The 13286-nt window shown below is 40.2% G+C and overlaps 1 protein-coding gene across 2 annotated transcripts in view; it reads right to left on the bottom strand.

The window, feature by feature from the left end:
• Positions 1 to 13029, bottom strand: part of ADAMTS18 (ADAM metallopeptidase with thrombospondin type 1 motif 18) — a 76788-nt gene extending 63759 nt beyond the window's left edge. Inside the window, exons 1-3 of one of the 2 annotated variants that reach the window (XM_061346739.1) lie at positions 12684 to 13029; positions 12443 to 12521; positions 10248 to 10564 (exon numbers count right to left, since the gene is read on the bottom strand). In XM_061346739.1, coding sequence (XP_061202723.1) covers positions 10248 to 10564; positions 12443 to 12494 — 369 coding nt within the window. In that variant the 5' untranslated portion in view covers positions 12495 to 12521; positions 12684 to 13029. The remainder of the gene's footprint in view (positions 1 to 10247; positions 10565 to 12442; positions 12522 to 12683) is intronic. The other variant, XM_061346738.1, reaches the window with a different exon arrangement.
• Positions 13030 to 13286: the final 257 nt, after the last annotated feature.

The following is a 13286-nucleotide window of genomic DNA, read 5'->3' as shown; positions in this document are numbered from 1 at the left end:
TTTACTCCATTGTCACAATACTCTGGCAACATAACAGAAAGAAAACAATTGGCATTAATAGACTGAAATAATTCAGGCACCAGATACCACGCACTTTGGTGCATTTTCTAGCAGCAGTAGCTGGTTCTCTGGGAAACTGCCTGAACTCCTGCCTCATTTTACTTGAGGCTGTTAGTAGTCCAAGTTGTCCATGAGAACAGCAGATGGTTCCTCTGCCCTACAAGTAGGCCATTTTTTTCCATCTAACTTATGATTCAGTGAAATCTGATTATACAGAACCACCTTGGATTATTTACAAGACATGTTTTGGGGTCCACAGTAGAAATGGACATGCTTCACTTTCTCAATGAGCCAGTGGTACTTTCCATTTGCAAAATGTCTCTCTAAACCAAACAGTAACTGTAGTAACGTTTCCCAAGGAAATGGTGAGCCTCTGGGCTCAAGGTCCAGGATGATGTAGGGAGGAACAAAAGAGAACAGTCTTAAGGCCGGGTTCTGATTTGAAGTAGTCAGCATAAAACTTCATTCACTACAAGCTTCAGATGAAGCCCATAAGCAATGACAGCAATGACCCAGGAATGACCTGTCAGTAAGAGTGGAAGATACTGTGCTACAGGAATTAGTAGACATCAGCTGCTCACTTATATCTCAGCCTGGAAATTGTCTTTTTAAACCCCTTTGCTTAAGCTTTTGCTGCTAGAGGCAGGATAACAATTTGATCATTGATACGAGATGTTGGGAGTGCAAAGACTATCCCTACAGCCTTCCCATGGTTTGTAGCATGAAGAAAAGCCATCAAACAGACAAAACCTGGAGGCTGGAGATACTGTTGTGGTTGTCTGGTCTCTACAGTGATTTCAGAGACATCTACTGCAAACAGTGTAACATGGTGAACTACAGGGAATGATCTTTTGTCAGAAAAAGTAGCAAAAAGGTGCAAGTGATGAAAGTGTTTTTCTTGCCCATATTATAATCATCTACAGTGGCTGAAAATATTAACCTCCTCCCTAGCCCAAGTGATATTTTAGTCTTTAATTTATACTTGCATCTAGCAAAACAAATAACAAAACTTTCTGTCAAGCATTAACAATAAATGAAACTGGGTAGCCACATTTTTAGAAAAGTTTAAACTTTCCATCACTGTTACAGCAGTTATACCTGCCCCTTACTATGAGCAGACTATGCTTCAACTACAATATTAACTCAAAATATTTCTTGAGGTTTAGTCTAGCCTAATATTAAGACTTACTGTTTTGATGGCTTCCTCCTAGAAAAAAAGAATGAGTGTGTCGCATAAGTCAAAGCTGGTCAAGATAGTATTATTTTTATATGCTCACTCTTTTCACTGAAGTGCAATAATTTGCACAAAGGAAAAACAAATCTGGTTTTAATTTCACAATTAAAAAAAAACAACAACAAAACTAATATTCTGGTGTTATATACATTCCATATCTCATGGCAAAGAAACTGCAGATCTGAAGAGTAATCCATGTTTCATTAGTTTGTGTACTCTACCACAGAATATAATATTACGTTCTTAAATTAGTTGGAAGCCGCACTGTGCTGCAGAGTATAAAAACAAAAGTGAGGGCTCAAGCTAGGTCAAGCATATTTTGTATAGGTCCATTAAAAATCCCATTCCATTAATATTAATAAAGATGTTGAGACACAAAAGTCCTTCAATTAACATATATTAGGCAGGCAAGCACAAGCATTCAAGTGATCCCACTGTGAACAGCAAGAATCCAGTCCTCAGGAATAAAGCCATGAGTGTGTTGTGTACATAGTGGGGCAGCTAGAAATGCTAATGCCACAGGAGAGTGAAAAGGCAACACCCCATTGTCTGTGCAAGTAAATATCACATTATTACCTCAGCTTCCTCTACTATTAAGCAGGTTTGTGCTGGGCCTTGTTATTCCAGTAAGAATAACCTCAAGACCTATTATCTTTGTCTTCAAACCTTTTTCTTTTACTATTTTCTTGGCAGGAACTAGCTAGGCAGCCACATATGAGACTGAGGAAAAGGATTTTCATCTGACCGTACAACTTGTTTATAGATTTCCCTAGCTTATGAACTCACACTGTAAAAAAGAAATTAACTTGCATGTTCCAGAAATTACGCTGGACAATAATGGTTCCCACGGTACTGAGCTTCAACCATCAAGACTCATTCACTTGCGTGTGACCTGATTATTTGACATTTCTTCACCCTCATTCTTAGTGACTTCCGAGCACGATAAACAATAAAAGGTTACTGATGTCAACCTATTATGAACCAGAATGCTGTTCTCATCTAACACACAGTAAAGCCAGCAGTGAAGCTTAATTAATACAAGTTTGTAAATTGTGCTGAGCTGCAGGGCATTACAATTCCAGGTTTCTTCTGTAAATGTTTACCTCAAAGCTTTAGTCAATGCTCTACTGCCTGAACCAAAGATAAGTTCTGCTTCCATCAGCTATTCACATAGCTGGTCAAATCACTGTCAAAGCAAATCAATAGGAAATTCCTGTAGCATACTGTAATTTATGGTAGACCTGCAGCAACAGAATTGGGATTAAAAAGGGATAAGAAAAGGCAAGAAAGAACCAACATTTCTGCTCCCAGTGACATGATCAAAAAGACAGAGGAAAACCTTGTTTGTAATGTAATTACCCATTAAAGTTCAATTCAGATACCATTTAAGGGCTAGTCAGAGCCTTCCTAATACAAAATGAGTGGTTTTTAGAAAAAAGATATTGAAGTCTGAGTTGCAGATGATAAAACTCACTATAGCTCTCACTACTAACTAATAACTAATATAACTAAATTTAATCCCTCTCCTGCCATCTTACTGAGAGAAGACCATTACAAAGTGATGCATATGGATGTAACAGCTTCTGCATGTAGGCAGGAGTCAAATCAGAGGGAATGCTTCCGATACTCAAACAGGCTGCTGTCAGTATCTCTGGACACTGCAACTTCCAAACAGAAAAGAAAATGGTATTTTTTAAAAAATCCCTAAAGCGTTATATGTATGTTAAGTCAACATTACTCATGCCCAGGAAAGAACGAAAACAGATGCAAACAGCTCTGAAATTGTCTTAAAGAACTGACAGATAAATAACCATCATCAGAGCTCTGGTGCCTTTGTCTAGCATGGTCCCAGCTTTTACCTTGTCTCCATCTATGGATTGTAAATTTCAAGACCACAGACATTGAAAATACTGTTTAAACTTCCATCCTTCTGTCACTGTTTGCAGTACTTGACACCAGTCCCAGTGATCAATCTACTGTGTCTTTCAAAGAGAATGGGACATGTCATGCGTCAAAAATACAAAACCTTCCCTAAAAGCTGAAAATCAGAAAACATTATCTTAAATGTCTTGTAGACTCAAACACAATTGTGACAAAAACTGCATGTGCCAAAATAACCAAACGGGACTTATGGAGCTAGTAACAAACTCCCAGTAACCACCCAGGCCACTCATAACTGGAAGCCCACATTGAATCAAAGTCAAATTCCCAACTGAGCACGAGTGTGGAAATCATAAAGCTATTACCACAGTCAGGGCCCTGATTGTGCAGAGAGGCTGAGGGAGTAAGCTTGTGAGGAAAAGAAAACATTTAAGAGCAGTTTTGATCCCATTGTTTGCTCAGATCAAGTGGATTGCGTGGTAGGGCCAGGGTATAACCAAGATAACTCCTGTACTTTCCGCTCTACTGCTGCGGGTCAGGAGTGGTCTGCTTGAGTTGGACTTGAACTAAACTTTCACAGACCGTCATTGTGTTTTGGGTAAACAAAAGCCTTTACACTCTAGGTCTGCAAACCTGGTATCTTCCTCAAACACTTCTGAAGTGGAGAAAGAAGGGGAAAAAGACAGAAATAAAACTTTGTTTAGGTTAATTATTAGTGACTGAAAGCTGCTATTAGTTATTAGAATCAACCTCTAAAGCGGGACATACTTTATATGCTCAGCAGGGCGCAGCTGTGCAAAGCAGAGTATGCCGCATCTTAGCAGCAGAGATGGTCCAAATGAAAATAGTGGCGCTTAAAATAAAAACCCTCATTTACATCAAAGACATCCTGTTATGAAGAGGTCAAGTCTGTGCAGACAGGTCATCCTCTTCTGACCCTTATGAGGGCATTTGACTATACACTTCACTCTAACGGACCAGGGAAAGTGTGGGAACTAAGTTTTGTGGAAAGACTTTGCTACAGCAAGAAAAATACTGATGTTTCAAGTATAGACAGAGTCTACTAATTCCTTCAGAACTTATGATAAGACTAGGCTTAACAAGAAAGGCCAGGATGAACTGCCTATTTATGTACAAATGGATGGCTCCCTGTTTCTGGACTTGTTTTAAAGGTGTGAGTAGCAGTGCTTGCAACAGCTTGAAGCTTGGTCTGAAATACACCAATGAATAATTTCCAAGCTCTTATTGGCAGCACTAAGGGAGCAAGCAAAAATGACTGAGGACTAACTCCTGTGGGCACTCCTGTGAGCTGTTCTCTTAAACAGCACCCTGTGCTCAGGCTGATGGAGTCAAAGCACTCTCAGTGACACAGGATTTCCCCTATGCACATTCCAGGCTTCCAGGGCTTTTTTATATAAGCCACGGAAGAATGCAACCACTATTAGTTTTCCTGTCCAGCAGCAGCAGACTTTTTCGCCACCATTTATCTTCTTTAATTCCTTTTCTTACCCATCAGGAATCAGTAGGGACAAAATGCCTAGCATATTGCTGCCTTAAGCGGAAAGCTTATCACACAGCTATGGAGAAGGACGATCAATGATCGAATCACACAATTCATCAGCAGTCAAACCAATGCTGAGACCAGAAACATTGTCTTTTATTTGCCTAATATAATTTAAAAAATCTTAAAGAATACAGCTTTTTCCCAATGTCACCTCATTTTCTTGTAAGTTTTTTTTCTTATTTTCATTTTACCTTATTACTGAAAAAATAATGGCAAAAAGTCCAGCGAAAAAAAATATGATCCTGTAAAACACAGTCTGTGTTTTGTAAAGAATGGAGATCTAATGGTGTGGGAATATAAAGAAAGACAAGGAACTCGTATGCCAGATGCTGTTGATGTTGGGCTGATACAACGGCAGAAAATGTAGGACTTGCATATTGGCTTCTGGGTGGACTAAAAATAGTTTTGAGAATGAGTCAAATCACCAGCTCTGTACTTAGTTTCTCTTCAAGGTCCCAGAGGGTGAAATTTTGTCCTATTTTTACAGCTGTAGGTTTCTAAAAGAACCTCAGTGTGAGCGGCAATTATTTTGTCCTTTTACCAGCAGTCTGGCTCACTGGTTTTGAGTTTGTCTGCAGAAGAACCTTGGGATTTGTCTCAACATATTTAATTAGACTTAAAGTGTAAGCTCAAGGAATAAGAGCCTGTTGTTAGCATGAACTTAAATAATGCTAATACAGGGCGCAATTAAACAACTACAAAGAATGGGTACATCAATTGCTTTGCCTGTCTGCCTCTTAGGTGGCCAGTCTGTGTTCAGAAGCTGTAATTTTGTGGGTTCTCTGATACTTTGAGCAAAGTCCTGCCCTCAGACATGCACGCACAACTTCCACAGAATTAATACATCTATTTATCTTTCAGTGCTACATCCAATCCTTTCTCCAGTTGTAGACTCCTCTGACAGCTCAGCAAGTGTAACATGATGCATCCTTCCCTCCTCTTTCTCTTCCCTTGACTAGACACTAAGAAACATAACAGAACTTGAGACATAAGAAAGAGGCCCATTATAATGAAATATTCACTCACATCTTACCAAAAACAAAGGAGGGCACTAGCTAGTGCGGGAAGCTGACTCTACTGTTCTAACTGAGGTACAGAAACAAAAGAGAAAGACTGGCCCACATTCACCTCTAGTGTAAGCAGGTGCAGCCTCTCAGGCCTCCAGGCCAGTGCACTTGCTTAGGGCTGAATTTGGCCTGGGCAATAAACCCATGTTTCATATAGTTTTATAGGACCTGAACTGTACTAATTTTCTCTCTTACCCAGAATACACATACATTTTACTCTGCAATGTAACAGGAGGAGAGTTCCTTCATGTTGTATGTTTCTTTCCTCTGGGTGCACGTTTTGTACTTGCCGTATATCCTCACCTATTTCCTCTGACAAGCAGCATCAACATCCCCACAAATGCTATATAATAGACTACTCATTCAGTATGTTCCCTATTTTCTATGTTGTGTATTGGACTACAGTGTACATTTGTTTGACTTTGTAAGAGAGTTCTGGTTCACAAGGGGAATATGACTCCTGCTCCAAAATGCACAGCTATAAATTACTTTCAAGAGTGTCTCTAGAACACAAATGGACTACTGACAACTCCGGGGGTCTAATTTACTGTGTGACTACAAACAGCTCACTTTATACAAGAGATTATGTATACATAGACCCAACATAATGAGACAGGAGACAAAAACTAGCATACAAAGAGAGACAACCAAACAGTTTATACACAGACTAAGACAGTAGCAAGTCTTTCCGAGACAATGTCATCATGAAAAGGATGTTAAAGGGAATGAAACAACAGTAAATATTTGGTTTTAATGCAGATGAGTTGGCACAAATTGTAGATGAGAATGGACAAGGGGTAAGAGAATGAGGCAGGAACAGAGATAACAGTAAGTCCTAAAACCAGTCTTTTATTCTAACAGCAGCCATCACCATCTCCATCTGAAAAACTGATACCACCCCCCGCCCCCACCATATTCTGTAGATTTAGCATAGTCTGCTTCCCAATTAGATTCAATTCCTAGAGGCAATTATAAGAAATACTATATTACTAAATAACAATAGTAATATAATTACAATTAAGTAAGAAATGACTCAAGCCAGGAGTTTGGAAAAAAATTAATTTGGGAAGAATGAACAGCTTGAATTGGAGAATGCAAGCCAAGGATGAACCAGCAAGACAAACCAGTGGTCTGGATATATCAGCTGGGACTGCTGAAGGGATTGAAGGAAGCTCCAAGAAGTCATGCTGGAGTAATTCAGGACCTTTATTACAAGAAAAAATGAATATCAGTGGAGAGAGGAGTTAAAAATTTTGCATTAGTTCCTAGTTGGGCCACATTAAACTGATGACAGAGAGAGAAACTCAAATTGTATTTACTAATAAAAGTGAACCCATTAACCCAAGGTTTTAAGAGTTAAAAAAAAGAAAAAACCACCCAAAACATACCACTGAAAGTGAGAATGTATTAGCAAAACACATGAAAATGAACAAAATTATCACAATTTCTTTGGAAGGAATGCATCATATTTTTGACAGACAGTCCAGAACACTTTTTTCTGAAAGTGAGCGAAGTACATCCATCTTCTGAGCAACTTTGATAAAATGACTGAGCAAATCTGTACTATGTACAGCATAAGCCTGGATTTTAATGCATCTGTCATGCTCTTATCACTAAGTATGATGGTGCTACTCAATGTCTGAGGTGAAGCAGACATGTAGGAAGATTGAAAGAAGATTCCTTGCATACAAGACACTTTCATTTAAAAGATATAATCATAGGTTTCTTGCTGCATAACAGCTTTGCTCCAGCAAATAAAGGAAGAAGGAAATGGCAGAAGACAGAAGAAAGCAAATTTCCCATTGAAAAAAAATCAAAGCACCTCACCACTTTGATGATGAAGAGACAAGAAACAGTACTCGCATTAAACTTGTACACATTCTCCTAAAATGCTAACTTAATATATTAAAGTACTTATTCAGATAGAACACGGACCCAGCTTTGCCTTCTGACTCATCAAGAAAATTGTGTTGACTGATGGACATGTTTGGTCTCAAATCAGCAAATCAGCGTAAAACTGTGGGGCCTTACTGTCAACCAAGCTATTAAAACACAAGTAAGATACACACATCTCTTAACAGATCTGTACCAAAACAACAAATTCTTGCCCCTTTCCAGTGTTAAGTTAAGGTCATCTTGCCTAACAAACCATTTCATATAGACTCTCTTGGAAGTCTACTCTGCAGGCAATGTCAGATAACAGACAGCTGAATGACTGAATACTCTAGGTCATCCAAAAAATTAGATCAAAGAGTCCCTGTAGTCCATTGAAATGCAATTGCTTCCAAATCACATTGTGTTGTTCCAGGCTTGAAAGAATGGGTCACTGCAGTTTTATTGTAGGGAAGCTATTGCTAATGAAAGGAACAATGGAAAGATTAGTGCTACCAACCATATAGAAGAAACACCACTTTTGGTTTAATTGCAGGGAACAAAGCAAATAGGAAAGAAGGGCAACCAAGTGACAAAAGTAGTTGCTGCAAAGAGGATATAGAAGCTATTCACAAGGTTCTCTTGATCAGAGCACAGCATCCAGACTTAACATATGATTACTGAATTTGGATCACAGTGAAAAGTGACGTGGTTGTCTTTATAGACAGCCGATGACACAGTGTTAAGAAAGCAGCCTTGCAAGCTGGAAGAGTAAGAATCCTGTTGGTAACTTCCCTGGGATTCATTAGGTGCACTGAAATTATTTAATAAATGGCTAGGGAGAGGAAAAAAGTTACACTTTGTGGTACCTACTCTGCAGGAGTTTATAATAAGTAATGGTTTACTTCACTTACCTGCTTAAAACAACAATTTAAAGTGAAATCTGCTCAAACTTGGAACTGATTAAAGATTCTAATTGCTGATAATCTAGGTATTGCAAAAAACCTAGGTACTGCCATAATAAACTTGTTCATGGCAATATTTATTCTCTTTTGATGAGTTTCTGGATCTTTTCTAAGTGAATCTTACCAGTCATAACAATCTTTATGTCGAGACAGTGGTAAAAGATCCATTTCAGCCTCAGTTAAGATCACCACATTCTGTTTCTTTGTGACCTGAGGCAGACTTGAACCTTCCTTCTCCAGACAAGACTTGACAAGCCCAACTTCATTTAGCTCATAAGGCATGTTAAAAAACAAAATGTGACCAAACAGGGAAGATCACCCAAACTGTAACTGTTGTGTGCAGGCAGAGCACTTCTTCACAGGAAAGGACAAACATTAAGTGTGAACAGGCTTTTTCCCTGCATAAATAAAGCTAGCAGTTGTGAAAATGAAGTTTCCACAGTAACAGCTAAGCATATCTGATATTAACACAAACACGAGTTAAAAACAAGAGAGCTTCATTCCAGTACCTGGCACCTGCTTCAAAGTCATGTTTTCAACTGTTCAGATGAACTATTACATACTAATTCCTCTAACTTGCTAAGAATTAAAAATAAATAAATAAATAAAGTATAGCATTCAAATTATAATTCAGACTACTTCAACCACTTATCAGTATTCAACAGCTCTCCCTAACCAACAGTCTTCAAGTCACAGGTTACTATTTCAAAGGAAACACTGGATGTCTCAAGTGTTCCTTTTTTGGTCTGGTCACACAGTTTAATAGCCCTTATGGACAAGTACCTTTGCAAAACAGATTTCTAGAGGGTGACCCAACATATCCTCTGGACCTCAGTCAACCACAAAGCATACAGGTAGTTTTATACACCTTATGCTCAAATGTCATTGCTTTAATCTGCATCCATAGGACACTGCTTTGCAAGTATAAGGCTTAAGCCTAAAGAAAATCAATAACTATTAGTTTTGTAGATGATTCTTCTGAATTACATCAATAAAGACTTCTCTGAAGACAATGAACACTGTCAAATGTATTTTGAAAAAATAATTTGGGTAATAACTTTTCGTGGACTTGGATGACATCCATAAATGGAAAATAAGCAATGATAATATTTAACAAAAGAGATCAACTAATTCAAATTTATAATCCCGAACAAGGCTGCAATTGTCAAAAGCAGTGAAGGGAAATTGGTTCTTAACTGCTGCTGAGATAGAGAAATTGTCCTTCCTTAATGCAATTGACAAACCCAGGTATAATATTTTTTTCTTACAAGCTTACAGATTGAATTATTTTTTCTTTATTCATATTAGTTCAGAATGGCAAGCAAAACTATATCACTTATCACAAACAAATGAAAATTGATATGGTATAATTACTAGGACTACCAGCCAGTCTTTTTACCCCAAAAGACTAATCAAAAACCACAAAGGGTGTGAAGCAGCTCATTGGCTATAACAAAACCTCTTCTGTTAAAAGCAATACCAACTAGTGGTATTAGGACATTCCGATGGTTCATGGTATGCTAAATATTGTATGAATCACCTTCAGCTACTATTCCACATATGAAAATACTTTTGATGCTGATTTGTTTTAAAGAAACACTTACCAAGCCTACACATGTAGAAATTGCTACCGAGGAGGTGCTATCATTCCTTATAAATCCCTGGTAGAAACACTGGTCAATTTCATGTTCCTGAGAATTTGACACTCCATCTTTTCCAAGTACCTGGACAATAAAACTGTTGCTTAAAATGGTTGAAGGTTTAAGTTCTAAGTGAAGTTCCTGTCCAAATGCTGAAAATTTGTAGTGCAAGGAACTTTTTGAACTTTGAGTTGATCTCTTTCTCCTAGTACTGTGCAAAACATCATGTGAAATGTATGATCCACTGGAATCCACTTTGACAGGTGTCACAAATACATAATCTGTAATGATAAAGAGTTAGCATCAGCTTTCTTATCTAACAAATAAGGTAAATGTCATTGTAACGTGGTAAGCATCAAACTTTTACTACAGCAGGAAGAATTCCCTCATTCTGGAAATGGCCTGAAAGCTCTGTAAGCAACATGTGTATAGTCTTGCCTGCAGAAATTCACCCCTGTATGTCACACAGGCTCTCAAACTGTGTTTGTTTCTTTTCTGCCCCACTGAGAGGCACAGACTAACTAGCATAGCTGTGAACATTCCCACAATCAGTCTTCTGAAGGCATTTGTCATCACCAGCAGATCCGGAGGCTTTCCCCTCTCCCTGTATTAATTGCTGTCAAATGTGAAGGCTACTCATGCTTAAGAGGGTTTTTTCCTTCCCTAAGAAGGCAGCAAATATTATATAATTGTAGGGGTAACCATGACTGAGACTTTGTAGAACTGTACAACTTATTCAAATGGATTAAAGGATTAATTTATTAATGCCTTAACTGAGGAAGACCTCATCTCTTTGTAGTGACTTGGTTAGACTGGGTTTCAAATTGTAAGTGACCTTCAGCAGAAAGAGATTACATCCTACCTAATAACCTTTATTCAGCCATTGCTAATTGTACATCAAAGAAGTTTACTCTTTTGGATAAAATACGTGAAAAACTACAAAACTACTTGTTAGAAGAAGGCCAAGATCTAATCACAACCACCTAAGAAAGTTAAAAAAAAAAAAAAGAGGCCGTGACTCAGGTAGCTGTATAAGCAGGTGCCTAGCTTGAAGTACACTACCACTGCTGATCTAGCCATATACAGGGATTACTTGTATCCTGGAAGCCAGGTCTGAATTTTAGCCATTGGCTGAACCAGGACCTTTGCACCTACTCCTGGTTGTATGAGTAATTATGGTGAACAAACTGTTTCCCAACCCCATTTCAGTTTTAAGCTACATTTCTCTGTGAATATTTAAAGATGCTCATGCATCTGACTGTAAAACATTTCATTTCTCTTCCTAAATTGAAATAACATGGTAAAAAAAAAAAAAAAATTAAAATCTTGTTTCCTGTGCTGTACCAGATGTTGCAAAAACTATCAATCTCTTTGCCTGAATAGATGTTATTTGACACACATGAAGTTGAAAACATTACCAGTAATAGGTTGTTTTTCCTTAAGACAGTGGAAACAATACATCAAAAGCTTTGACTCTCCTCAAGTGGTGTTAATCAACGGCAGGAGTTGAGGATGCTAAGCAGGCTAGTGGCCAAAAAATGCAAGCAGCTGCTAGAGAGGGAATCCCCCAGGGAGCAGACAATAGGGTGCAGGAAGGGTTTCCTTTCTGCACCCTGGTGTGGTTCTCTATTGTACTTTGTTTCCACTCGCACCCAATAAAAAGCATATACTGCACTTCAAACTTCCCAAAGCCATCAGCATCTAAGTGTTAGTCTCTGCAACCTAGGAACAAACAGCTGCTGAGCTCTCACTCACACAAGTCCTTCCTCACCAGGTTTGTTTTCTCTTAGCCTGCGCTGCAGGGCTTCTGCTCTCCCACCCAAACCTTTTCATTACTTCTGTCTTATTGCTTCCGTACCAGACACACGAGGTTTTGTTGTTGTGGCTACATATGCATTCATATTTCTAATCACACATGTAAATGGGGGGTGTATTTACCATCTCATTCATTTGCTTTGCTGTTACATATTGTTCCTTTTAGCTTTTGCACACGGGGTTTAACAACTTAATCTCTGCCCACAGTTAGCTATTTTACAGCAGCTAACTTGCTTTCTCTCCAATGTTCCCTTAACACTGCGGCTCCTTCCCTTTAAACGCTCAGTCCACCAAAAAAACGCATCCACACAAAAGTTCATATACACAGAAAGAGCAATACAAACCATGATTCAATTCACTGATGCTGTCACTGGTTAAAGTTGCTGCATGAGACATGCAGCAGAGGCAGCACAGCTGAAGGGTCTGCAAGAGAAAAAAAAAAAAAAAAAGAAAAAAAAAGAGAAAAAAAGAAGTATTGGGCGAGATTTACTTGACAGGGGAAGGCAGAAGGACAAGGCACCAGAAACGGCGCAGTAACCTGGTCTGAAAGTACACCAGGAGACTGCAAAAGAAAGTGTTCTCGACCTGCCTTTACAGCGCTTCCGAGCCACGGGAGAGCCAGGAATCGCATGGAGCTGCCGCTGAGAATCGCAACAGGTAAAGTCCAGCCGACAAGCAGGAGACAGTCCATGTTCCGCCGCGCACCTGGTGTGCTACCTGCTCCCCGAAGCGTGCGGCGGGCGAGCCCGGATCCCCCGCATGGTCACCTGGGCTCTGCCCCGCAGCAGCTCCGGCAGCCGGCCCGCAGCGCCGCGTCCCCGCCGTGCGCGGCGGCGGAGCCCATGGAGCGGCGCCCGGTGCGGTGCGGGTGAGCACGCCTCGCCACCGCCGTCGCGCACGCTTTAAGCCGCAGCCCCCGCCGCGGGGCAGCGCTGCCTCCGGCGCCGCGTCTCGGAGCGGCCGCCGCCCTGGGGGAGACGCGGAGCGGAGCAGGCGGGACCAATGGGGAGGTGGCGGGGCAGGGCCGGGACTCGGGCGGGGAGGCACCTGGGCTAGGGGGCGGCCTGCGGCCCCCCAGGGGAGGGGGAAGCGCAGGGGCCGGGACAGCGCAGCGCTGGCGCTGGCACACACCTGCGGGGACCCGCACGGGAGAAGAGGAGCCTCGCAGGGTGAAAGGAGGGGCCGAGA

The sequence above is a fragment of the Neopsephotus bourkii genome, unplaced genomic scaffold (assembly GCF_033783945.1).
Source record: "Neopsephotus bourkii isolate Nb327-2 ecotype Australia unplaced genomic scaffold, CSIRO-AGI_Nbou_v1 NB_274, whole genome shotgun sequence".
Lineage (NCBI taxonomy): Eukaryota > Metazoa > Chordata > Aves > Psittaciformes > Psittacidae > Neopsephotus > Neopsephotus bourkii.
Note: the sequence above shows the minus strand (reverse complement) of the source record. Positions and strands in the feature narration are given on the sequence as shown.